Source organism: Triturus cristatus, chromosome 2_1, assembly GCF_964204655.1.
Source record: "Triturus cristatus chromosome 2_1, aTriCri1.1, whole genome shotgun sequence".
In the NCBI taxonomy this organism is placed as follows: domain Eukaryota; kingdom Metazoa; phylum Chordata; class Amphibia; order Caudata; family Salamandridae; genus Triturus; species Triturus cristatus.
In genome coordinates this window covers 370960324-370987118 of record NC_140581.1, presented here as the reverse complement: position 1 = coordinate 370987118, position 26795 = coordinate 370960324, and the positions used below count along the sequence as shown (strand labels likewise).

The 26795-nt window shown below is 49.3% G+C and overlaps 1 protein-coding gene across 6 annotated transcripts in view; it reads left to right on the top strand.

Moving 5' to 3' along the window:
* Positions 1-26795, top strand: part of IL6ST (interleukin 6 cytokine family signal transducer) — a 563892-nt gene that overhangs the window by 332400 nt on the left and 204697 nt on the right. For all 6 annotated transcript variants that reach the window (XM_085631350.1, XM_085631355.1, XM_085631352.1 and 3 more), the window contains one exon: positions 7332-7411. In XM_085631350.1, the coding sequence (XP_085487476.1) occupies positions 7332-7411 (80 nt within the window). The remainder of the gene's footprint in view (positions 1-7331; positions 7412-26795) is intronic.

The following is a 26795-nucleotide window of genomic DNA, read 5'->3' as shown; positions in this document are numbered from 1 at the left end:
AAAAAATCACATGTAAGTTGCATCACTAACAGCAATTCAGATTTGTCAGACAACAATGAAGATGAAGACTCTCCAGAGAACTCGAGTATTTCCAGCGGCATTCCAAACATGTTGTGGTCAATATTACGAGCAATGATAGCAACAAACCTTTATGTATGATTTCCTTTGGAGGTGTGGTGTTACAGGTTGCAGCGGACTCTGGGTCTCCTTTCACTATCATTGCTAAATCAGTTTGGAATGACAAATTTGTTAATGCCATTGGTCCACAATTGCAACCCACTGATGTGAATCCAGAAAGTTTCACGGGGCAAAAAATTGATATGTTGGGTTTCAGATCTTTAATTTTTGAGTTCAAGGGTAGAAGAGCACTATGTAAATTGTATGTAGCTCAAGATGGGCCTTCAGTTTTAGGTTGGAGAGACCAACGTTCTTTAAGTATCATTTTGAATCCGAATAGTCCTGAGCAAGTGCTTGTCATGTGTGAAGCGGAGAATACTAAGAAATGGGTTTTAGAAGAGTTTCCAAAATTGTTTAGTGGCAACATTGGAAACCTTAAAGGTTTTTCGCACCAAATTTTGACCAAACCCAATGCAGTTCCTAGAGTTCATAAAGTACGACACATTCCATTAATTGTTCGAGATGAGGTTAAAAATGAATTAAAGAAATTATTAGATGCAAATATTATTGAACCAATTGAGGCATCTGAATGGATTTCTCCCATAGTGATTGCTAGACGGTCTAATGGGAAAATTCGCATGTGCATAGATTTGAGATATTTGAATGAGAATATAATTGTTGATCAGTTTCCTCTCCCGAGAATCGATGAAATGCTTGCACTCACCAAAGGGGCTAAATGGTTTTCAACAATTGACTTGTCATGTGCATATCATCAAGTTTCGTTACATCCATTGAGTAAACACCTTACAGCCTTTTGTACCCCTTTTGGTTGTTACCAATTTCGTCGCATGCCATTTGGGTTAGCATCCGCGGCTGCGGTATTTCAAAGGCTTATGTACGAACTTCTGGGTGATATGCAAGGTATAATTTTCTTTCAGGACGATATTCTTATAATGGGTCCTAATAAGAAGGTTCATGATGAGCGTTTAAGGAAAGTCATGAATATCTTACAAAATAAAGGGGTTACGGCGGAGCTTTCAAAATGTAAATTTGCAGAAAATAGTGTAACTTACCTAGGCCATGAAGTAAGTTCTTTAGGTATTAGACCCAAGGCCAGCTTAGTAAGAGCCATTAAAGATGCTCCCCCTCCCAAATCTAAAGAAGACCTTAGATCCTTTTTGGGACTAGCAGAGTTTTACTCTAAATTTGTGGACAAGTTTTCAGAAAAAACTTGTGTAATGAGATCTCTTCTCAAAAATAAGGCACAATTTATTTGGTGTAATTCATGTCAAAAGTCTTTTGAAGAAATAAAAAAAGCTGTAGCGCAAGCACCTAGTCTCCAAGGATTTGACCCTGGTGCACGAACTATTGTCACCACTGATGCCAGTAGCAAGGGGTTAGGGAGTGTGCTTACACAATTGGGTGAGAATAATGCAGAAGTTATTATTGCCTTTGCTTCAAGATCCCTTACCCCTACTGAGGAACGTTATTCAGTTGTTGAAAGAGAGACCCTGGCTTGTGTGTGGGCCCTAGAACATTTTAGAAAATTTCTTTGGGGTAGGAAGTTTATTTTACGGTGTGATCATAAGCCTTTGACTAAGTTACTAACCACTGAAGGGTTAACCAGTGCCACAGCCAGGATAGCGAGGTTATCAATGAGATTGCAAGATTTCATGTACGAGGTGCAATACGTTCCTGGGGCTAAAAATTTTACTGCAGATTTTTTGAGTCGCATGTCTTTACCTTTAGTTGAGCTCGATATGAATCCTTGGAATGAATTCTCAGTAGCTCACATTTCGTCAAAAGTCCAGTGCAGTTTTAGTAAAGAGGAATGGCTTGAAGCAGAGAATTCAGATCAAATTCTACTTGTTCTTAAACAATTAATTATGAAAGGATGGAATGGAATTGATAAAAAATTTGTGAATGATGACTTGCGTGGTTTTTGGGAAGTTCGGAATGAACTGAGTCTTTCAGACGAGTTTGTTTTACGGGGTGACAAAATTGTACCACCGAAAAACTTAAGGAATAAAATAATTAGTTTAGGTCACGAGGGGCATTCAGGAATCACTCGCACCAAATTGCGTCTAAAAGAACTGTATTGGTGGCCTAAGATTGACTTAGATGTAGAAAGGTGTGTAAGATCGTGTGTTAAGTGCGAAGTTTCGGATAAAACATTGAAAACTTTCAATCCACCTTTAGCTTCTCCTAGTTGCCCCAATTTTCCTTGGGAAGTTGTAGCCATTGACTGCATGGGACCAATTTGTTGGCATGATAATTCGCAGAAATACATTTTGGTACTCGTCGATACCTTTTCACGATGGTTAGAAATGTGTGTTGTGGATACCATCACTACCAAAACAGTGATAACATTCTTAGATGATATCTTTTTAAGAGAAGGTTTCCCTAAGTTTATCTTATCTGATAATGGTGTACAGTTCAAATCCTGTGAGATGAAAAATTATCTGAGTGCTTCTGGGGTTCAACAGAGATTCACAGCATTATATCATCCTAGTGGCAATGGTATTGTTGAGAGAGCTAACCGCAGTATTAAGGGTGTCATACAACTTGCTAACAAAGGTGACCTATCTTGGGAAGAAGAATTAAAAAAACTCCTTTGGGCCTATAGAAGTACTATTCATGGTACTACTGGTAAAAGTCCTTTTTCCTTAATGAGAGGGAGGATTCCCCATTCAAAGATTAATCCAGGATGGTTGAATAAAAGTGGGATGGTTTTGTGTGATATTCCTGTTGTAAGAGAGAATATCAAAGATTCTCAAATGAGAAACAAGTCCTATTATGATTTAAAACATGGTACTAAACAAGTTAATTTACAGAGTGGTCAATGGGTTAGAATTAAAAGTGCTAGGAAAGTGTCTAAGACTGAAAGCAAGTTTAGTGAGCCCAAATTGGTTGTCAAAGTTATGAATAACACAGCTTTACTTCAAAATGGTGAGGTTTGGCATTGTAGTCGTCTGGCACCAGTTTCATATAGTTCTGAATCTGAAGAGCGGAACAAATGCAAGAATTTTTGGTGGCTAGATACATGTAAATTGTCACAACATATTGATGATTCTAATCCAAATGATGAAAATGTTAATCAAAGGATATCTTCTGATGTTAATTTGGAGGTTTCACAAGATTGTAGTGTTGTTCCAGATAGTGTTCCTGTTCCAGAGGTTCCATGTGATGAAAATGTTTCTCTGGGGGGCAATCATCAAAATGTTCAGGATCCTGTTTTACCACAAGTGTCTTGCGATGAAAACATTGTTAAAACGTCTAGTGGTAGAATTGTCAAGAAACCAAAATTGCTAGAAATTTTTGATTGTACTTAATAATATGTAGATTTTAAGTTACATTTATTTATTTATTTATTCATTTTTTTTTTTTTTGTTTTTTTTTGTTTTCATTAAAGAAGGGGGATTGTGTAGTATATAGCTTTAAGATGTATAAGAGTCATACAGTTCTAGATTGTAGAATGTATTGTGTGTGTGAGTTCTGTAGTAAGACAGTTCTGCTGTGGAGACTGTCAGCGTTGGTGGTGTTATTCCCGTGTGCGGGGGGTTGTAATAAAGAACTCATCTTATACCATACTTCTTGAGTTGGACTTCATTTATGAGGATACTACAACGGCCATGAAGAAACATGTCATTACCTTCAAACTAGGGGTGTCCAGCTTAGGTCTAGGGAAGACGGATGCATTCTAATTTTAGTATAATGCATAATTAATCTAAACAGAACTTATTTGCTTAGTGGTTTTGCTTCGTAGTTTTCCTGAGTATCTGACATGGAGCCGACCCTTGCCCAGCTATGTTTTAAAACAATACATTGTGCTCATCTCGTGAAAGCACTTGATGCTCTTGATAGTCGGTGATTGTTCCGTATATTTCCCGATACCCCATTTTTGTTGATGCTTGAAGTGTACAACTTGCCTGTATAGTAATTGACATTCCTGCTGTCCCTGTTAAAAATGGTGGCAATGGAGGTTGGACTGTATTGAAGTAACTTATCAGTATGAGACAGACTTGCATTTCTTTTCACACTGGACTTCCACCTAACCCCTTAGCTGCAATAATGACCTCTATGTGCATCCTGTAAATGTGTCGCCTGGACTGCCTTGTGACTAATTTATGTATTTATTTGGTGTTTGTGTCTGTGTCCATGCCGTTGCTCGTTTTGTTTTTCTTCTTCCCCCAGATGGGGGTTGGGTGCCTGGCACAGACCCAGTCTGTTCCCCAGTAAGAAGACAAATGTTAGAATTTTTCAATAGCCTGATGAAAGAAATCCAACAAGGTCTGACTCCTTGCTGAAGCACAGACATTCGCGTTTATGACCCAGCCAGAGCTAGAGACTTTGGATTATTTATTTTGCAAGTTGCACAGAATTGTGTGCCATACCTGTGTAGCGTTTGTAGTTAGTTCAAAATCCCATAATACCGAGAGCCAATAATCAATCGGTGGTCTAACCTGTTTGTCACTCTGCACTCACCATGAATTATTTGTCGATAGAAATACTAATAAACATGGATATGTGATGAATAGAAACTATATATTTTGCAGTCATCGCCAAATCTGAGTTTAAGAACAGACTGTCTTTTTAACCATTCTCAATTCCGTAATACCAGTAATTTGAAAAGTAGCTTTCTTTTACTACTGATCAAAGTGTAGACAACTTCAATACACAATCTCACGTCATGTCATATTCTGCATTCCCACACTTCTCCACGGTATACCAGTACCCAAAAAGTGTGACCGCTCATCATCTGGGACAAGAAAGGCCCAAGTATGCAAGCAACTGTGGAAGGGGCAAGACAGAAGCTTATAATTGGGGTGATTTTTGTAGTAGAGGTATTTGGACTTGGAGTCCTTCGATCCCAAGAAAAAATACCAACCATCAACACTTCTGAAAACTAGACTTGTGGGAGTCTCTGGTGGCGTGGCTTGTGTGGATGCTATCATTTATTCTTCCCCAAATTCCCTGCAAACTTTGAACTTTGGTTTAAAACAGTATTCCTTCAATTTCTGTGACAAAGTTCTTGAATTTGTGATGTAAAGTAACAGTGCCATCACCCAGTGTTTCCACACTTCTTCCTTTAAAATAGAACCTCACCTATGTGGGCCTATTGTAATGAACATGAACAGGTAACAATGGAGACTTTATGAAGTCAGTGTACTGTCCATGCAGTCATAACCTGTAAAGGACCTCTTGCAAAACCTATATTGCTTTTAGCTATAGCCTTTGGCTTATACAAACCCCCAAGAGAAGCACATGTTCCTTCCTCAAGAAATTTTCTTTAGACATGGCAAATTTGGTTGAGCGTTACGGATGTTTGCCTACGCTACGCCGCTGTTTTGAGTCCACATCCCATGCACGGAGACCAGGCGTCGCTCGTACCTGGACTTTCATGAAAACCTGTTTCTATCATATATGATGAAATGATTCCAGGTTCCAGCTTCCACCCAAAGACATGTTTGAGGGATACTCAGTAACGTAGAAAATTGGTTTCTAATTCTGCAGTGTTCTCTCACGAGGCATTAAGTAGAAGACCTCCTTGCTCTATCCTCAGTGGCCCGTAGGATATATTGAAGCCACGGGTTATGACTGGAATAAGGACATCCAAGATTTCCCTGCTTCCCACCCCCTCCCCCCCCCCCTCTTTTAATACACATTGTGTACAATTGAATCATTGGTCCTGGTGAAGGTGGTTTAAAAAATGTATGTTTCACCGAAACGTACGTCAGCCTTTGACCAGTGAAATACATGATAAAAAGGAAATTAGATATTTATGATGTATATATTCAACAATGAAATGATACAGTATATTTCAATATAACAAATGATAGGACTTTTTGTCTACATACACTGTCGGTTTCCATTTGTTAGCATATTTGTATTTTTTTTACTCCTATGCAGTATGTCAGAGTGAATGATTGGTATGTTATAGAGTGTGTATGCTGGTTTGTATGAATCTGTTGGGGTAGGGCAGCGATTCAGAATAGTTCTGCATCTGATTCTATTTGTGTATACTTATGTTTAACCTTGTTGGATTAATTGCAAGAATTCATGCTGTGATTTGTGAAATTAACACATAAATGAATTTTCACTTTTTTTTTTAAAATAAAAAATGTTTTTTAATAAAATTTGCCATTTCTAAAGAATATTTCTGGGGGAAGGAACATGTGCTTCTCTTGGGGGTTTGTGTAAGCCAAAGGCTATAGTTAAAAGCAATATAGGTTTTGCAAGAGGTCCTTTACAGGTTTTGATTGTCTTTTTCCCCCTTCTCTTGGACCTAAGATTAAACCAAGGGGTACCGCTCTACTATATTTGTCTGTCAATGCAGTCTTTACACGTCAATGTTTCGGCCTGTTCCTGTCTTAAGCAATAGGCCAACTACACAGGTTGGGTCAAGCCTGGTCCAGGATGCCCTTCTGCATGAGAGACACTTAGAGGGGAGAGTAGGATCCAATGTTCTGTGAAAAAAAGTAATCTTCCAAATATCATGTTGAGTTTGTTCTGCTAGCCAATCAGGGCATCGAAGGTCAGACTCGCTTCAAACTATGCCTTCGGTTGTTCAGAATCAGAAAATCCATCGTTTTATACTTTTTAAATAGTTTTTTGTATTGTATATCGGTCATCAAATAACAGTGCACCATAATGAGTGGTTCTCCCAGAATTGCGTGATCAGCTTTGATGTAACATAATTGATTGATAGCAAACACTCCCATATTTGATGTTTTCAGACTATAGACATTCAGGGCAACATTTACGTGGTTAGCATTCCTGGATTTAGGTTTTTCATTTTGAGAAATGCAACAAACAGTTAGAAAATTCAATAAAAAAACGGACATTTCTCCACTATATCTTCCATCTGTAAAAGGATATTGATGTAGCTTTCTCACCAAAACATGTCCCCCCAAAAAAACAACGTACATTATTATATACAGATGTTATTTTAAAACCATTCCCTGTCACAAAGGTGTACAAACATCCTGCCTGTGAAAAGGTTAAGTAGTTACTTACAGAGCTGAACGTTAATAAACTTTTTTGTACAACTATTGAACAGAATTTAGAACCTCTTTTTAAATATAGCTATAAAAAGGGAAGCATCAATAATTTGTTGAACTTGATTTAGCATCTAGGAGTTGGAGTGTTACAGCAAAGGAAAACTTAAGATTTAGCATCTGCAGTGACACAAGTTATTATTTATTTTCAAACAGAACCCTCAAAAGGACCGGATTTATGGCGAGAGTTTATTTCAGAATCTGAAGGAAAACGGCACCTTCGTCTAAAATGGAAGGTAATTAATATTTTTCGGGGGGGATGGGGGGGTCAGGCAAGATTTCTCCTTTAAGGGGCCTACTTCTGCATTTCTTCCCACAAATGTAGCCATATTCTCTTAAACCAGTGTTTCAAAGTTTTGGTGTCCATTTCATAAAGTACTTTCAAAATGATCCGGTTGATACGGCACCTTTGAAACATTTTAAAGATTTTTAAATGTAATCAAAGGTTTCAAATGTGTTGAGTGCTGTTGCTTTTTGTTATAGATAAAGTGGTCTGAGTAGAACTAGCTTACTTTTCATTGAAAGACACATCTTTGCTTAGGTTTTTATTTCCACCACAGGTCAGATCGTCCACTGTGCTAGAAGGTATTCTCAGTCATTCTAGCGTTTGCATTTGTTGGCCCGTGAGTTTCCTAAAACTTAATTTTATATAGAAAGTAATTTAGTTTTTGTAGTGTCTAAGCAATGTACATCAAAGATAGTAATAGTACCTTGATAATACAACTCAGTTGTTTATCGTCCTCAGCATTTTAATGACTGAGTTTGCCATTCCAGGAATGGAACTTGTGACCTCCATGTTTCACACAGATGGAAGTATCGGGCACACCCTTCAACGACACCTGAATCTACAGAACAATTATAGAGAAAGTAAAAAAATTGATGAATGAAATATAAATAAGGGAATACTTAATGGCATCTGTGAAGCAAAGCGGGCATAAATATCCGCACCATATAAAACGTCTGCAACTATACAATGCAAAAAGTTTCTAATCCACCATAAATAAACAGTTAATCCTTATTGAATGTTATCTTGCTTTGAGCAATCTTTTCTGATGGATACTTCTAATTGTAGATTCCTCACCTTTAGATTAGACTAGATCTGGAGAATTCTTCACCAGTGGTTCTGCGTGCTGAAAGATGGTGCTGTGTGCTCTGCAATGATTATTTACCAATCCCGAAGTGGCACTTGTAGCCTCATGTAAACCTCACCCCTATCAGTTCCTTTCTTTCCGTGCCCTTTGACATAGATATGGAGCTCCACTTCCAGTTTTGTCGGTCTTTCAATGACCTATACAACCTTTCTCCGTGTGCTAGTGTAGGAGGCTTGGTTAGTATGTGGTGGTCACTTGTGTAAGTGTAGCACCCTGCACTAATCCAGACAACACTTATGGTGATTTTAGTCATCTTAGACAACCTTAGAAAGCTCTCTAAGTGGCAGCTGTGGAGAGCAGCCTTCAGCCTTAGTCCTGAAGGAGTGTAAAGCAGATTGTTTTACCAGATCTTAATCTTATTGGTATAGGTTAAGTGAAAAAGAACCACAAAGTGTATTTATAAAAATAGGTATTTGTTACAAGACACGAACACATAACAAGATCTCCTACCTGGAGATATAATGCAATGCACATGATACTTTGCAAATAAAACAGGTGAGTGCACAAACACACAATGGTCTCCAGGGGGTGACCAAACCATATTCTAAAATAGTGGGATGCGAACCACGACTCAAGTCAAGACTGTACCCAGAAGACTTAGAAGCGCTGGGGACCCAATGAACCACCTGAGGTAAGTACCCAGGAACCCCATGGAGGCCGTGTGCAGAGTGGGAACACGACCACGTGCTCAATTCAAGTCAATTGGTAAGTCGCAGTTGCAATTTTAAAGAAGTAGGCACCTTCCTAGTGGACCCTGTAGAAACCCTGTGGAAGACAGAAGGTTGGCGAGCCATCCCACCCGTGGGTACCGGACTTCAGGAAGATGCCACTGGCGAAGAAGGTGAACGTGTCCAGTTGAACCCAAAGGTGGATTAAAGATGAGAAGTTCCTGCAAGCAGAGGCAACATAGACTATTCTACTCAGGAGTGACCAGGAGGCACGGAAGACGATTGCTTACCAATGTCGGGTGATGCAGGAGCATTGACCTTAGAGCTGCAGCTGTATGGAACAGGCGATGATGTGGAAGACCAGGAGCCGTTCACGAGCTGTACCACGTCGGATGTTGAAAGTTGAGGGGTCGGTGTCCGTTGGGAGCTCCAACAAGCCTTGGCAACTGCAAAAAACGTAGCAGGCGAAAAAAGCTGCAGTGTCAGGACTAGCAAAGTCCAAGTGACTCGCCATTCACAGGTAAGTCGGAGCAGGCCCCGAGCAAGCATGGGAGCCCACTGGAGTCGAAGTAGACCCTCAAGAGGACCCACAAGCCCTAGGCCCAGGAGTTGCAAGAGGACCTCGAGCAGTTCACCAAAAATGCAGGCCCACGGTGCAAGAGATGCGGTGAGGACGAAGATCTTGGTAAAAGGAGATGCTTGAGGCTGGAGCTTCTTGGAGCCCGAAGATCTCTAGTGAAGAGAGCCGACAAGCCTTGACAATAGCAAGTCAACGTGAAGCACAGGGGTTCGGTTCCTGCGGTTCCAACGAGGGATACTGGCCTCAAACTCAGTGAGAAGACAGTGCAGGCCTCCAGGGAGTTGTAGAACCACCACCTGTGTTGCTGAGCCTTTCAGAGTCCGTGGGAGCCCAGGATCAGCAGACCAGTCAGCTTTGTTGCGGTGCCTGCAGATGCAGGGAAGTGACTTCTTCACTTTAAAGGAGATTCCTTCAGGTGTCTTGGATGTCCACAGGCCTTGGAAAGATCCTGTATGGATCACAGGCACAGACGTTGCAGCAGATGAACAGGACAACGGGACCAGGAGCATCAGGAGTCTTCCCAGTTGCAGTCTGTGCCCAGAGCAAACTCTAGCAAAGTCCAGAGTGCCCAGACGGTCGAAGATGAAGTGGTGTCCGATCTGAATCTTGTCCCACGACGAATCGAGGGACCCACCCACTCACAGGTAAGCCCCTTAGTACCCTAAGGAAAGGGTTGGGACGATTCAGGGGTCCCTCCCAGAGGAGGAGTCGGACAGTGGGGAGGATACTCCCATATCCTTTGTCCAGTTTCGTGCCAGAGCGGGAGCCAACCGCTCCCTGAACTCGTTTGAACTGGAGTATGCAAGGAGGGCGCCAAATATGCCCTGCAAGCAGTCTCAGTGGCACTGGCAAGCGCCCCCACCCTGCCCTAATTCCCCTAACCCTGTCTGGGATGTGGTCGCACATTCCTGTGAGAGGATATCTATTTTTCTGCCTTCCCCTGCTCAAGCTTGGCTCAGGAGCAGGAGGGCAGACCTATGTCCCTGGTCAGCAGCAGCCCTAGCTTGCTGTCCGGTTCTGTACTGGTGCCGGGAGCACTGAGTGCCTCCCGAAGGAGCTTTACAGTGCATGGAATCATACGGTATGTTTCTAACATGTTTGATACCAAACATGACAGGGTTCGTTACAGCCAGTTTACAGATGGTCATCACGTAATGACGCATGGCTACTGTATTTATCCTAATGACTGATGCACTTACAACCCGGGAGAATGGACTCCGAAAAGTTGTAGGGGTGTCGCGCTCACGCAGGCACACTGCTTTCAGGATTGAAAGGCCGGCCTTAGGGGTGACATATGGGTTTTAAGTGTAGTGACCTCAGATATAAGTCGACTTATATCTGTTGTAAGTGGTGCTAGCACCAGCTTACACAGGCTGCAATGGCCGGCCTGTAGTTAGTTTGAGTGGTCTCCTTTGAGTGGCATAATACATGCTTCAGACCATGGTAGACCCCCTGGTGTACCTATGCCCTGGGTACCTTGGTACCATATACTAGGGGCTTAGAAGGAGATCAGTCGCCAATCTGGGGTGTACCTAAGTACTTACCATGCCAGTTTAGGGGAGTAAGCACAGAGGTTGGGGTCCTGATTAGCAGGATCTCAGTCGGACTAGTCAGAAACAGCATAACACCAGGCAAAAGAGGGGGTAACCATAAAAGCAGATCCTACTTTCTTGCAGCTAGGGAATAATGTCACCACCAAATATGACAGATTTAAGCCTGTGCCAAGACTGCGGGAAGGAGATGTCAGTTACAGACCTATACTGTGTGTGTCTGTGGTGCTTAGTTCCAGGTATGACCCTCAAACAAGTGTGCCCTCATGCATCCCAAAACAGTTCCGACCTGGGAGGCAACATGCTATGTCACCAAACACAAAAACGGTCCGTGTTTGAACAATAGCTCATGCTCCAAGTCATGGTCCTGGTTTCAAGGTCACTCCTGTGAAAAGTCCACTTCTCAGTCAGTCTTCTGGCAAGCCAGAGTTCAAATCTTCCCTCAAGCACATGAAATCCAAGCTGGACTCATCCCCATACTGCCACTTGAAATCTAGCGGAAGGGTGTTAAGAAAAATACATCCAGTGTTTCCTTAATAAAAACTGATTCCACAATTTGTTCTGGTGTGCCTCGAATTCCCCGAGGCAGTATTGACCCCACAGCAAAACGGCAAATAGCAGCATTCAAAAAGGCCATGCTGCAGATCTTGGTGCAAATCTGGCTGACTCTGGAGAGCCTTTGTGCCCCACAAAGATCTTAAATCGGACTTCCGTTGGTGGGTCGGTCCCCGTGGTACTTACCTGGCCCTTACCGACTCTATCTCTTGCCTCTACCCTGGCGCTAAAGCCCACACTAGTTCCTTCTGTACAGCCACCAACTCGGAAAACGCAAACGCTGATCAATGATCCGATCCCTACGGCATTCTCTGATACCAACTTGACATTGGCTCAATCCAGGCCTATTTCACACAAATAAATAACAAAAGCGTAACTGGTGGTTATGCAGGCAGATTCCATACAAGTCCATGCCCCAACGTCTATACCAGCAGAGGATTTGCTCTATTTTTGTTTCTGATTCGGACCCAATGCAAGAATCAGCCAGTGTTCTTCAAGACACTGATGATGTGAAAGGGTACAGGTTGCTACCCACTCTTGATGCTGAGGGTTCCGTTTATGCAGACTTAGAGTAGGCTGGACACATCTTGTGAAATGGAGCTAGACTCACGGGCCACCAACGGAAGAAAGCGCTTCATTTGGAATGGCATTTGTCCACTATAGATATGAAAACAAACATATTGGTTGCTCTTCACCCAGGGCTAGTTTCATCTCAGCTGTTATTGCCGTTAAATGAAGACTTAAGTGATGTCCTTCTGCCTACTTTAGTGATGTCCTTATGGCTAAGCTTTGTTCATGTTATGTTATGTTATCTCATCTTCTATAGCGCACAGCTGCCCCAGCAAAGGGGCGTCCCGGCGATTTGACTGGCAGAAGGAATATACATACAGAACAGAGAAAAAAACAGAAAAAAGTAGCAACGGGGCAGTGTATTAAGGTCCATGCAGTATATTAAGGTCCAGGGGGGAAAAGATAGGTTTTAATAGCCCTCCTGAACGTAAGCAAATCATCTAGGGCGCGAATGTGAGCTGGTAATGAGTTCCAAAGCCTAGCCGCTAGATAGCCAAAGGAACGCCCTCCCGCTCTGCAGCGTTTGAACCGTGGAACTGTAGCCAGATTTTGACCCAATGACCTCAAAGAACGAGAGGGGACATAGGGGGTGAGAAGATGCTCTAGGATCAGGGGAGAGGACAGTTTAAGAATCTTGTAGGAAAGACATAGTCTTAAACTTAATCCTTTGAGCCATGGGCAGCCAATGGAGTTTCCGGATTATTTCCTTCGCAGAGCAGGACCTAGGTAGGCCCACCAGGGCTCTGGCCGCTGCATTCTGTACGCGCTGCATCCGGATAACTTCCGCCTGATTGGCCCCCAACAGGAGCGAGCTCGCATAATCAAGCCGCGAGAGTATGGTGGCCTGAATTATCAACTGTCTAGTGGGGGCGTCAAAAAAAATTCAGGATTGGCCTGAGCCCACGCAAAATACCAAAACAAGCAGTAGCCACTTTTTTAGTGTGTCCGCAGAAACTGAGGGCGGACACACTAAAGACACCCAAGTTTTTAACCTCGGGTACCGAGATGGGAGCTGAACCCAGCTCTGAAGGCCACCACTGAGCACCCCAGAGGTTGCTATGCTTACCAACAATAAGAACCTCTGTTTTCTTGGCATTAAGCTGTAAGCAGTTAGCAGTCATCCAGCCAGCCACTGCTGTGAAACCCTCCCTGAACCTAGGGGCCTCAGAGTCGGAGTCCCCACTGAGTGCAACCGCCAGCTGCGTATCGTCAGCATAAGAAACCATAGTTAGGCCCCACTGCTTGGCGACCGCAGCCAGCGGCTGCACATACAGATTGAACAACGTGGGGCTAAGTGCCGACCCCTGAGGCACTCCCTGCTCGATGAAATAGGGTTTAGACTCAAATGGAGGTGTAGCGACCCGAAATGAGTGACCTGATAGAAATGACCAAAACCATTCAAGTGCTAAACCAGAGACACCTGCTTCTCCCAGACGCTGCAGCAGTATCGAGTGTGAGACCGTGTCAAACGCGGCACTGAGGTCGAGTAACACCAGCACCGCAGTTTGACCGGAGTCGAGCACGGAGCGCAGATGTTCCGTCATAGCAAGGAGAGCAGTCTCTGTGCTATGACCTGCCCGAAATCCATTCTGGGAGGAATCCAGGATATTGGCAGTCTGAATGTTTTTAGTCAGGATTCCATTGGCATGAGCCTCCGCAACCTTCGCGGCCCTTGGGAGAAGAGAAATCGGACGATAATTCTCCAATTTGAGAGGGTCCATGGCGGGTTTCTTCAAGATAGGAGTGACATAGGCTTGTTTCCACTTAGTTGGTACTGTCCCTGAAGAGAACGAAAGATTGATGAGTTGGCGCACGGGGGGAAGACATAGAGCAGCCGACTCTCTGAACTGAGCGGGTCAGCAGGAGACCCGGATTTTACTTTGGCCACCAGCCTATCGAACTCTACCTCTGAAATTACAGGAAATGTGGATAGAACCACATTAGTAGTAGAATTAGGCCTCTGGTCCTCACTCTGAGGGATGATACTAGGAAAGGAGCGATAGATAGTATGCACCTTTTCCAGGTTCATACCCATCAGTCAGTCTTCCTGTGGCTAGGTGACATAGTCCGGTTCCTGTACTTCCTAACTTAGCACCCTAGACTGTTCAATTTTCAACAAGTAAAGTTGATACAAATTCCTTTTCTGCTAACCCTCCGGATATAGAATGAAAAAGAATTGACGCTATTCGGAAAAGATAATGTTTTATTTGGCTAAACTAGCACTCCGATCTATTAATGCAGTTTGCCTTCTGAGCAGGTATACCCATGCTCTATCCGACATGTCCAGCACCATCTTGCTGGCTATCCTAGATGACCTTAGGGCCTCACTAACCCAAAATTTACATGATGGTCAGAACGCAGCTATGTATGTGCTCCAAGCTGGTCTGGACACTACAGACTTCCTTTTCAGAGCTATTGGCACTGATGTCGCGCTCAGAAGCCATGCCTGGGTTTTCTGAGGCGTACAAGTGTCCTTAGTGAACATGCCCTTCAACAGCTCCAGGGTACTTGGAGAAAGGACTGATTTAGCTCTAGAATGATTCAGGGATAGTCAAACCACAGGACGATCTTGGGACAATTGACATGTGCTAAGCAAGTTCTTGATCAATACAGAAAAGTCGGACTATTCCAGGGGACTAGCTTACAGACAATACCAGCGTGTTTCATCTCAACAGCCAAACAGGTCCTTTCTAGCCCATGGATGTGGCACCAGCAGAACTTTTCAATCCAGCAGGGATAGCAATTCTCCAGTTCTTCCTACCCTGCTGCAGCTGTTATCAAGCTGATTTAGTTTGCCCTCTCAAGCTCATGCATGGCCCATTGGTGACATGGCCCACCTTAGTTGGAGATTCATGATGTCAGACAGATCGGTCTTACAAATTGTTCAATGGGGCTTTGCCCTGCCCTTCACCCCACTTCCCTCCGACTCTGGCGTGGTTTTTATAAGAGCACATCCCAAGTCTAATACTGAAAGTTATTCTTCTGTTGTCCAAGGGTGCTGTTGAATGGTTGCTGGACCCGGAGAAGGTAGAAGTATGCTACTCATGTTACCTCCTTTGACCCGAAGGAGACCTCAGGCCTATTTTGGTCCTCAGCTGGCTGAATGCCTTTGAGCAAGGACACATTCAAAATGTACTCATGGGCTTAGATCATGTTAGCGCTGCACCCAGGAGACTGGATGGTGTCCTTGGACTTTCAGTGCGCATATTTCCATATACCTGTCCTGAATTTCCATAGTCGTTATCAGCAGTTGGGTGTGGGCCAAGAACACTTTCAAATCACTATACTCCCCTTCAGCCTTACCTCAGCCCTTTAGGTGTTTTTATGAAAGTACGAATGTGATGGAGGCGATTGCTGCACATCTTCGGAGGTTGGTAGAATATTTATTCTCGTGTGCGACTGGCTGCGAAAGGCAGGCTCAACACACGCATTAGTAGACCAGCTTCAGATGATGAATAAACTCCTGTAGGGGCTTCCATTCACCTGGGCAATTCTGGATACAGTGGTAATCAGAGAGCCTTTCTTCTGCCACAGCAAGTCCAGGAAATTCATGGTTTGAGTCCAATGTTTTAGGATCAATCCTGGGTTTTAGTGAGGATAGCTGCGAGACTTCTTGGTCTCCTGGCCTCATGCATCCTAGTCTCCCCGAATGCCAGATGGCACTTGCAACCCCTGCAGTGGAACCTCAGATCCCAGTGAGCCCAAAATAAGGGATGCCTCCAACTCCATTCTGATTATGTGGGCATCTCCACAGGTAGCTCATGGAAGCCAACGTGACCAAAGTGATGCATCCATAGTGTCCTATGGACTGAACTATTTTGAACCGTTTAAAAGTGATATCTTTACTTGTATATGTTGGATTTTGTCTTTTTGGCCTTGTTTTATTCAGATACCTATATTTTTGTGTGTGTGTGTTTTTGTTGGGGTGTGTGTGTTTTTGTTGGTGTGTGGGTGTGTGTGTGTGTGTTTTTGTTGGTGTGTGTGTGTGTTTTTGTTGGTTTGTGTTTGTTTGTTTGTTTTACGCATTACCTCTGAGATAAGCCTGACTGCACGTCCCAAGCTACCAATGGGGTGGGTGTGTCACTCCCTTACCCTGACTATAATAAGGGTACAAACCGCTGCCAACTAGAGACCCCCATTTCTAACATTGGTGCCAGTGGTGGGATAGGATTTGTACTTTACATACAGTGATTGGTGTACACTACTCCACATCTCAGACCATTACGTGAGCACATACTGTTTTTTCTTTTTGTCTTCTAGAGTTTCTGATACTGGTAAACTTTCTACTACCATCATGTCTCAGTCTAGAAAATCATCAGTTGCACCTACAGATTTGTTTTTTGAGGAGGATAGGCCGGAAACCTACACTGTGTCTCAACTTAAGTCAATCTGCAAGGACTGCAGTTTAAGGGCCTCACTAAAAAGGAGGAGCTACTGAGGGCCTGAATAGCTGCCAGGAATGCCAGTGGGCATATGGAGTAAGAGGAGCATCTAATGGATGGTGTGGGGGAAAAAGTGGCTGGTGATCAAGTGATGGCTCACGCTGTGCTGGGGGGAGAGGGGGGAGGTACCCTCCAGGGCAGGCAGCAGTGTTTTTGCAAAGTTCTGTCCCCAGAGTAGCTAGAGGACATGTGTGAAGCCAGGCAGAGAAGAAGCTGCAGTTGGAGCTTGCAAAACTCAGAGGGGAAAGATAAATGGGCCATGGAGGAAGGAAAGACCCTTTTAGCTCAGTAGTTGAGCTTAAATGAGCTGGAGTCCAGTACAGATGGTGGCAGCGAAAGTACCATGTCCAGTACTGAAGAAAAGATCCCCACACCCAAGACTTGGTTTCTGATTTCAAGGAGGGAGGCGACATACACCAGTGGGCTCACGCATATGAGGTAGCTCCAGAGGTGTGCAGGGTCCCTGAGGTGGATTGGGGATCTGGCACTGGGAGTCATACCTCTGAACTGGTGGGAGAATTGTGCCGGATGGTTACTACAAGTTCCCTGACAGTTCTGGATTCTGAGGGTACCTCTCCTCAGTGCAGGGTACAGGGCCCCAAGAGGGGGGGGTGGACAGGGTGTGGGAGTGCCCACCCCGGTCTCCTGTCTAGCCAAAGGGTACAGGTCCTGGGCTGGAGGACCAGTCTCAGGATGCCACCCCTAAACTGGTGGGAGGGAGAGTAGACAAAGTGTGCCAGTCACCTGGGTCTACCCCCAACTCCTGAGAAACCACAGAGGTTAGAAAGCCCTGAAAAGCCAGAGGCCTGGCCCTTGTCACTGACAGCTGTCTGTATCCACTGCGGGTTACTGTCCTTGTGGACAGAGTTGCCTTTGGCTTGGGGACAGGAGTCTCACCCCGGGAGTGGAATGGGCCACACCACTGTGTTGGCCATGGTGGTACTGTCTGCCTATTCGGTGGGAGACATCTGTGAGCAAAGCAGGGTTAGGTGTTGCACAGATGGGATCTACAGGTGAGTAGAAGGATTCCCCATGGGTTAGATTAGTGGGCACTGAGTATGAATGGAGGAATACTACTAGATTCAGAGAGATGTAGAATTGGAACGTGGCCCTGCCGTTGCAGACCAGGGTCCATGTTCAATCGCCTTGAGCAGGGAAGTCCAGCAAGGCATTGATTAGTCTGCCTTGGCTTTAGGCTGGAAGTGGTTGTGTTGGAATTGGCCCTTTTTGCAGGGTTATTCCCAAACTCTCTGCCGCCTTCCTCCTATTTTTTTTCTGGCCCTTTTTGTTGTTTTTAGGGCTCTGTGCACTTTACCATTGCTAACCAGTGCTAAAGTGCATATGCGATCTGTGTAAATTGTATTGGAGATTGGTTTATCCATGATTGGCAAATTTGATTTACTAGTAAGTCCCTAGTAAAGTGCACCTGGTGTGCCCCGGGCCTGTAAATCAAATGCGAATAGTGGGCCTGCAGCACTGATTGTGCCACCCACATGAGTAGCCCTGCAACCGGTCTCAGGCCTGCCACTGCAGTGTCTGTGTGGGTAGTTTTAAACTGCCATGTCGACTTGGCAAGTGCACCCACTTGCCAGGCCCAAACCTTCCCTTTTACTGCATGTAAGGCACCCCTAAGGTAGGTCCAAGGTAGCCCCATGGGCAGGGTGCAGTGTATTTAAAAGGTAGGACATGTACTGGTGTGTTTTACATGTCCTGATAGTAAAATACTGCCAATTTTGTTTTTCGCCATTGCAAGGGCTATCTCTCCCATAGATTGTCATTGGAGCTGCCTTGCAACCTCTTACAAGAGTAACTTCCAATTGGGAAGACATAGAGATTTGGGGTCCCTGAACTCACGATTTAAAAAGACATCTTTTAGAGAAGTTAGTTTTTAGATTGCGTGTTTGAAAATACCCATTTTAGAAAGTGAGTATTTTCTTGCTTTACCATTCTGTGCCTCTGCCTGCCTGTGGAATACACATCTGGTTTAGACTGATGGTTGGGCTGTTTGTGCATTCACTCTAGACAGTCACACAAAGGGAACTGGGGTGTGTCCTGAATTTTCTGATGGTCCATTACCAGGCTGTTAGGTCATCCTGCGCTAGAGTGGTGGGTGGAGTTTTCACTGACATCTGAATAGGGCTGTGCCTGTCCTCACACAAAGCTGTCTCCACCCATCACCCTGTAGTGTGTCTGGAGCCAGGTCAGGGAAAGGCAGGGTCTTGTCACTACAAAGAATTTCCTTTGAAGTTTGCCTACTTCAAAGGCAGAATACGTACAGGAGCCGTGACATACATTTTTTTTGATAAACAAGTTTTATTGTTTTGAATGATACAACAGAAAAAAAACCACATAGAGCCTGTCGAACCACCAGCGTACAACCACACGACCCAAACCTACTCCTTCTCCTCCCCCACCCCCCCCGCCTCCCCCCCCCCCCCCCCGAACAGCACGATCATAATACATTGCCCAGCCATTTCCCCCAGACCCTACGATATTTCTTAAGACAGCCCCGCGCCTGGTAGAGAGCCCGTTCTTGTGCCGCGCACCAGTCCACTCCAGCACTCCATTTGGCCAAGCTAGGCGGTTGTGGGCTCTTCCAGGCTGCTGCAATGTCTCGCTTCGCCACCATGAGTGCCGTCATAAGAAATAATTTCTCTGCGCGCGTGCCGTCTAGGCCATCCGTGATACCCAGTAGGCTGTGACGGGGGTTATGTGGCACCACCCACCCCAAAACGTCCGTGAGGTCAGCCTCTATGCCACTCCAGTAGCCCCCCAAGTCTGGGCAAGACCACACCATATGGATAAAGTCCGCCGGGGCAAAGCCGCAACGGGGGCAATCTGCGTCAACTGAGAGGCCCGCTCGGTGCAGACGAGCCGGTGTGAGATATGCAGTGTGGAGGTAATAGATTTGAATGAGCCTCAATTTAGCCGAGGCCGTAACCAGCCTGGGGGCCATGAGGGCATCTCGCCAGTCGACCTCGTCCAGGGGACCCACCCACTCCTCCCAGGTTTCCCTCAGGCCCTCCCGGGACGTGGGGGTATTGTTGACAAGGGAACGGTGTATCCTGGAGATACTCCCCCTCCCCAGGTTGCCCAGCAGGACCTGTGCCTCCGGGGGGCTATGGTCCGGCAATCTAACGTCCAGTGGGGTGTAGGTGTGTATAGCGTGTCGCAGTTGCAGGTATCTGTAAAATTGAGACGAGTGGAGGGAGAAGCGTGCCTGTAGCTCTGAAAATGAGCACATGCGCCCTCCCCGCCAGACATCCCCCAGCTGGGAGATGCCGAGTAAATCCCAAGGTTTAAAACCCTCCAGCTCCGCGACCTCCCGCATTCACGCCCCATGCCAGAGCGGGGTGGCGCGGGTCAGCCTCCCGGTCCACCGGGTATGGCGGAGCGCCGCTCGCCAAGCCAGGAAGACCGCCTTAGTGATGTCGGGGCAGGAGGTGGGGATAGGGGCGCCGTACAGGCGGTCTTGTAGACGGGAAAAACCCAGGGCATCCAACTCCACTCTGTAGGCCGGGTCGGACCATCCCCCCCCCCCCCCCCCCCCGAACCAGTCATGGACGACCAGGAGGCGGGTGGCCAGGTAGTAGAGGTAAAGATTGGTCATGCCTAGCCCTCCATCAAAGGTAGGCATGCGACAGACCTAGCCGCGGTCTCCCGCCACCCCAAAGAAATCTGGTCGCCAACCTATCGAGCTCGCGAAACCAAGGCCGCGGGAAGGAAACGGGGACATTCTGCAATACGTAAAGGAACCGGGGAGACTCATCATTTTGTATAACGCCACCCGCCCCAGCGGATTGAGCGGGAGCGATTGCCATCGCGCCAGATCTATCTTGGCTTTCTTGACCAGGGGGGTCACATTGAGAGCCCAGCTCAGTTCCGGGAGAAGAGAAACCCAGATGCCCAGGTACCTGAAGGACAACCGGCGGAGGGGAATAGAGTCCTGCCAGTCAAAACACTCCCGGGAGGGGTGCAAAGGTACAAGGACCGATTTACGCGGGTTTAAGTAGAGACCAGACGCAAGGCCAAAGCGGCCCAAGATTTGGAGCGCGCGCGGTCCCGAGCTCGCCGGATCACTGAGATACAGCAAGACATCATCCGCGTAGAGGGCTATTCTGTCCGGCTCCAGACCCGGCCATTCCCAGCCCCGGAGGAGAGGGTCCGCTCGGATCAAGGCGGCAAGGGGCTCCATTGCAAGTGCAAAGAGGAGGGCCGAAAGCGGACACCCCTGCCGTGTTCCTCTGCCGATCCGAAACGATTTTGACAGTGCCCCGTTAACAAGCACTCTGGCGCGGGGGTGCGCGTAAAGGAGCCGTATCATTACCACAAACTTGGGGCCGAAACCCATGTGAGCCAGGACATCGAACAAGTAGGGCCACCCAACCGAGTCGAAAGCTTTCTCAAAATCGGCGAGCAGAAGGGTAAGATAGGGAGATAGACGCTGACGATGGGCCAGGGCGACGTGAAGGCGACGGAGGCAATGACGAGTGCTCCGGTCTGGCATAAAGCCGCATTGGTCCGGATGCACCAAGGACGACAAGAGGGGCCGGAGCCTCTGGGCCAGGACCGCTGCATAAAGCTTGATGTCAGTGTTGATAAGGGAGATCGGCCGATAGGCCGACCGATCACACTGAGGCGGCGTAGACTTAGGCAGGACCACAATAGTGGCTATGTCGGCTTCCGGAGGGAAGGAACCCCTGGCGACCGCCTCTGCATAGAGAGCATCCAGCCGCGGGACCAGGTGCTCTCTGTAGGTGGCATAAAACTCCTGGGGGAAGCCGTCCGGTCCCGGGGTCTTCCCGGCGGACGTACGCCCTATCGCTTCCCCAATCTCCTCGGGAGAAATGGGCACCTCCAGACTCTCCCACTCGTCCGACCGAAGGCGGGGGAGCTGCAGGTCACTAGCGGCAAGCAAGGAGGCCAGGGAGAGTTCCGACGCCCGAGCCCGATAAAGCTGCGAGTAATACTGCGCGAAAGCATCCGCTATTGCCACAGAAGAGTATTGAAGCACTCCGGCCGAGTCAGCCACCGCCGGGATGATGCGCGATGTCCTGGGGTAAGTAGCCAGCCGATGCAGCAGCGCCCCATTCTTATCGCCCCACCCGTATACCCTCGCCACCGAGGACTGCCAGAGGAGTTTAGCCGCATCAAGCGACCGTTGCCGAATCTCTTCACGCAGAAGTCGCAGTTGCCGGGTCGTCGGACTCAGAGAGAGAGCGCTCCAGTCGCAGCGCCCGGGCCTCACAGGCGGTGAGGCACTGGAGTTGCTTCTGACGGTGCCGTACCACATGTGCTTTGGCTGCCCCCCCGAATGGTAGCTTTGCAGGCCTCCCAAAGGGTGCCCGCAGAGGAGACCGAACCATCGTTGTCGCTGAAGTAGTGCGCCAACGCGGACCCCACCTCCTTACGGAGCGTCATGTCTTGGAGGAACCAAGCGTTGAAGCGCCACATCTGACGAGCCACTCGGGGCGGGGGTCCCAGGCCGAGGAAGACCGGAGAGTGATCAGATATTCCCCTAGGGAGGATGCGGACGTCCTGAATACTCACACAATCAGTGGGGGGGACAAAGATCGCATCAATGCGCGCGTGGGTGTGGTGGGCGGCCGAGGTAAGAGTGTACTGCCGTGCGCGCGGGTGCCAGGTCCGCCAAGCATCGCATAGACCCTGAGCCTCCGCCCAGCCCGCCAGCTGCCTCGCCCGCGCGGCCCGGGGCGCCGAAACCAGACCCGAGGAGTCGAGTTGTGGGACCATGACGGCGTTGAAGTGTCCCCCAAGAACAACAGTACCCGGCGGCAGAGTCGCCAGCAGAGATGAGGCCTGCGATAAGGCTTGGGAAAGCCCGGAAGGCGGCGCGTAGAGGGAGATGAGGCTGAGCGGATTCTCCTCAAGCACGCCGCAGACTGCTATCCCCATGCCAAGGGGGTCATGGATGACCCGAGCAAACACAAAAGGGAGGGAGCGGCGCAGCAGGATTGCGACCCCCCGCGATCCGCGTGCGAACCCCGAGTGCAACACCCGATCAAACCCATAGCGTGCAAGAAAGGGACAGTTCTCGCCAAGCAGGGGGGTTTCCTGAATCAGGAGCACGTCTGCCTCCGCGCGCTGGGCATATTTAAGGACGGCGGTGCGCTTGAGCCGGTCCAGTAGGCCATTCACGTTCCAGGACAAAATACGCAGCTGGGCCTTGGGAGCTATGTCATCCATGGTAACGACAGGAGGAGAGCGCGCCGGGAGTGAAGCTGCCAGGGGACGTCGGAGTTACGGCCCCCGCTCTATGGGAAGCCAGCGGACAGCGCAGTGAAGCGAGCGGCGTTGGAGCGCCCAGGGGCGGCTGCATGGGGCAGTGTGGTGGCATGCGAAGCGCGGCGCTGTACAAGAGGCTCAGTGCGAGCGGCGGTGGAGCGCGCAGGGGCGGCTGCGTGGGGCACAGTGGTGACATGCGATACGCGGTGTTGCATAAGAGCAATGGAAAGCAAACCCAAACCCAACAAAACAATCCCCCAAGGAGGAACAACCAACAAAACCCCAACACCAACCCCCCACCCTACACTTCAAGAACGGAAGCATCTGTCGCCCTAACTGAACCAGTAGTCACAGAACCCCAAACGTGGACGTTCGGGTATAGAGAGCGTGGTGGACCCCTCCTGAGGCACGGATTCCACTGAAGCGTCCTAGGTAGTTACGGGAGAAAGTGAGAGACTGCTGAGGCCCCCCACCCCCGCCTTCGGGCAAGGTCGTCGCCTCCCCGGGCAGACACGGGATACAAATAAGGAGTCATATAGCAGGGCTGCGGGATAAGTCCGACAAATCAATCTGCGCGTTGTGGGGGATAAGAGGCTCGCTCGGCCGAGGTGACAGACGGCGCCGGGACCCCCCAGCCGCCTGAGATGATGTTCCAGATGAGACGGAGGAATCCCTCACTGCTCTTCCAGAGAGGCTCGCAGACCGGGTCCGGGCCAACGCCGCGCCCCGTCTCTGCCGGGAGTGTGTGCGCTTCCTGCGCCGCTGTCGTTGGGGCGCAGCTGCACCGTGGGCCCGGGGCACAGTGGTGGGCGACCCCCCTCCGGGTGGACGCAGAGGTCTCTCCTCGGTGAGCCAAGTCCAAGCCGCTCTGGGAGTATCAAAGAACAGAGTCTTGCCCTGGAAAACCACGCGCAGGCGAGCCGGGAATTGAAGCTGATATTGGAGGCCCAGGGAGCGCATTTTCTGCTTTACCTCTGTGTAAGAGCGGCGGCGTTCCTGGACCTCCCGGGTGTAGTCCGGGAAGACCATGATAGTATGGTTGTTGAAGGTCAAAGGGCCGCTCACCCGCGCCTCCCTCAGGATAGCGTCTCTGTCCCTAAAATTGAGGATTTTAAGAATAAAGGGGCGCGGGGTGGCTCCCACAGGAGGCTTGGCCGCGAGTGACCGGTGCGCCCTCTCCACCACGAACCAAGTTGACAGATTGGCCGCCGGCATCCAAGACCTAAACCAGGCTTCCAGGAAATCGTCGGCTCGGCCCGATTCGACCCCCTCCGGAAAGCCCACCAGGCGGAGGTTGTTGCGACGGGCACGATTTTCGGCATCCTCCGCCCGCCAGTGCAGCTCCTTGGAGTGGGTGGTGAGCTCCCGGACCTGGTCCTGCAGCTGGCGAATGCCGTCCTCCGCCGTGGAGATCCGGGATTCCGTTTCGGTAATGCGGGCCGTGGCATTGCGGAGGTCCTGCCGCAAGAGCGCAACGTCCACCTTCACCTCTCCAACCATCCCCTCCAAGGATGTGCGAGAGGCGTAAATGGCCTGCAGGATGGTGGCCAAGTCCTTGTTCGGGGCCGGCACCTCCCCTCCGCCCGCGCCCGATGGTTCCGAGCTCGCGAACCGGTCGATCTTCGTCTGGTGGGATGCCGCCGGCGGTCTGGGGCCCCTCTCTTTGCCATGGTGGGCTCCCCGGGGCACGCGCCGGGCGCGCAGGCCTTTGTAGTCTACATGAGCCCCCTCGCGGCCATCGCACGCCAACACAACCTCAGCATAATCTCCTACGCCGACGACACCCAGCTGATCCTCTCCCTGACCGACGACCCCGCCGCCGCCAGAGCCAACCTGCACGAAGGGATGAAAGAGGTAGCCGAATGGATGACGACCAGCCGCCTGAAACTGAACTCAGACAAGACGGAGGTCCTCATCCTGGGCTCTTCACCCTCCGCCTGGGACGACTCCTGGTGGCCTCCCGCCCTGGGCACCGCACCCAAACCGACAGACCACGCACGCAACCTGGGCTTCATCCTGGACTCCTCCCTCTCCATGACCAGGCAAGTCAACAACGTCTCCTCGGCGTGCTTCAACATCCTACGCATGCTACGGAAGATCTTCTGGTGGATCCCCACCGAGACCAGGAAGACCGTCACCCAGGCCCTCGTCACTAGCCGACTGGACTACGGCAACGCCCTCTACGCCGGTACCACCGCCAAGCTCCAGAAGAGACTCCAGCGGATCCAGAACGCCTCAGCCAGACTCATCCTCGACATCTCACGAACCAGCCACATCTCCGGACATCTGAGAGACCTACACTGGCTCCCCGTCAACAAAAGAATCACCTTCCGCCTCCTCACCCACGCACACAAAGCCCTACACGACCAAGGCCCGAGCTACCTCAACAACCGAATCAACTTCTACGCTCCCAAACGCCACCTCCGATCAGCCAACCACGCCCTCGCCGCCGTCCCCCGCATCCGAAGAGCGACTACAGGAGGAAGGTCCTTCTCCTACCTGTCCGCCAAGACCTGGAACTCCCTCCCGACCGACCTACGCCTGACCCAAGACCACCTCTCCTTCAGGAAGAAGCTGAAGACCTGGCTGTTCGAGCAGTAGCGGCACCCCCCTCCCCCCAGCGCCTTGAGACCCTACGGGTGAGTAGTGCTCTCTATAAATGTCTGTGATTGATTGATTGATTGTAGTGGACCAGCAGGCTGCTCCCCCCCGCCAAGTGAAACAGTTCCTCACTCCGGGCCAAGAACAGAGATTTCGCGGAGAAGGAAAGGGGTACAAAGCCTCCCGGCCCCAGCAAATGAGCGCCCCAAGTCCGCTAGGCACGCACCCCCTCCAGCCAGGTCAGGGCCGAGCCGCCCTCATCGCACCTCAGGTCCCGCCTTGACGCCCTTGCCCGCAAAGTTCGTCCCGCAGCGCGCCGCCCACGGGCCTCCAAAGCGCCGTCCCCCGCTCCAGGTCACTCGGACGGCCCACACAGCACGGAGGTCCGGGACCGTCAGTCCAGGTGCGGCACGGGGCAAGGGATACGAGGCCCGCCGACGACGATGGCGCCCAGGCAGTGGCGCAACGCAGAAGGTCAGGCACAGCTATTCCACACACCGGCGCTGCAGGCGCCAGGGAAACTCCACCACTCTGCACGCGGGGACGATGGTAGGGGTCCGAGTCCCCCCCACGGGCAGCCCAGGCAAGTAGATGGGGGGGGGCCAGGAGGAGCCAGCTTCCTCAGGCGGCAGCAGCCCAGTTGTAGCATCCAGGGGGGGAAGCGGGCATCAGCTCCAGCAAGATCAGACACTCCCAGCACAGCCCAGCCCCGCTCGGGCCGATCCGCCCGCCGGACAGGGCCCCGCCGTCACCCCTCGTGGGCCTCCATCCCGCAACAGCTCCGGGGGTGCGCACCATTCGCAGTCCCCCCCCCCCCCCCAGCTTACTTGAGGTCGCTTGCCCGCTCCCGTCACTCTCCTCCGCCTCCCGGTCAGCCTCAGGCCGTGTCGCGGCCTACCTCCCTCGTGGCACGCCACGGGCTCCCTTAAAGTGCACTGCCGGCCGAGGAACCGGCCGAGTGCGTTCCATTCACCGGTACTTCTCCCGGGCCGCGTATCTCGACTCCGGCGGCCCGTAGGCGGCCAAAATCTTCACCGGAGGTGGGGCAGCAAGTCTTCAGTGGTCGGCGGGCATTAGATCGGCCCTAGGACGGCTCCGCAGGAGACAGGACGGATGCGAGGGGCAAGCATCCCAGAGCTTCACCTCGGTGCTGCCATATTGGTTAGCGCCACCTACGCCGTGACATAAATTTAGAGCACTTCTGGACTTAGAGATTATTCTGCCAAGAAGAAGAGCTGGAGAAGCTGTTGGGATGGA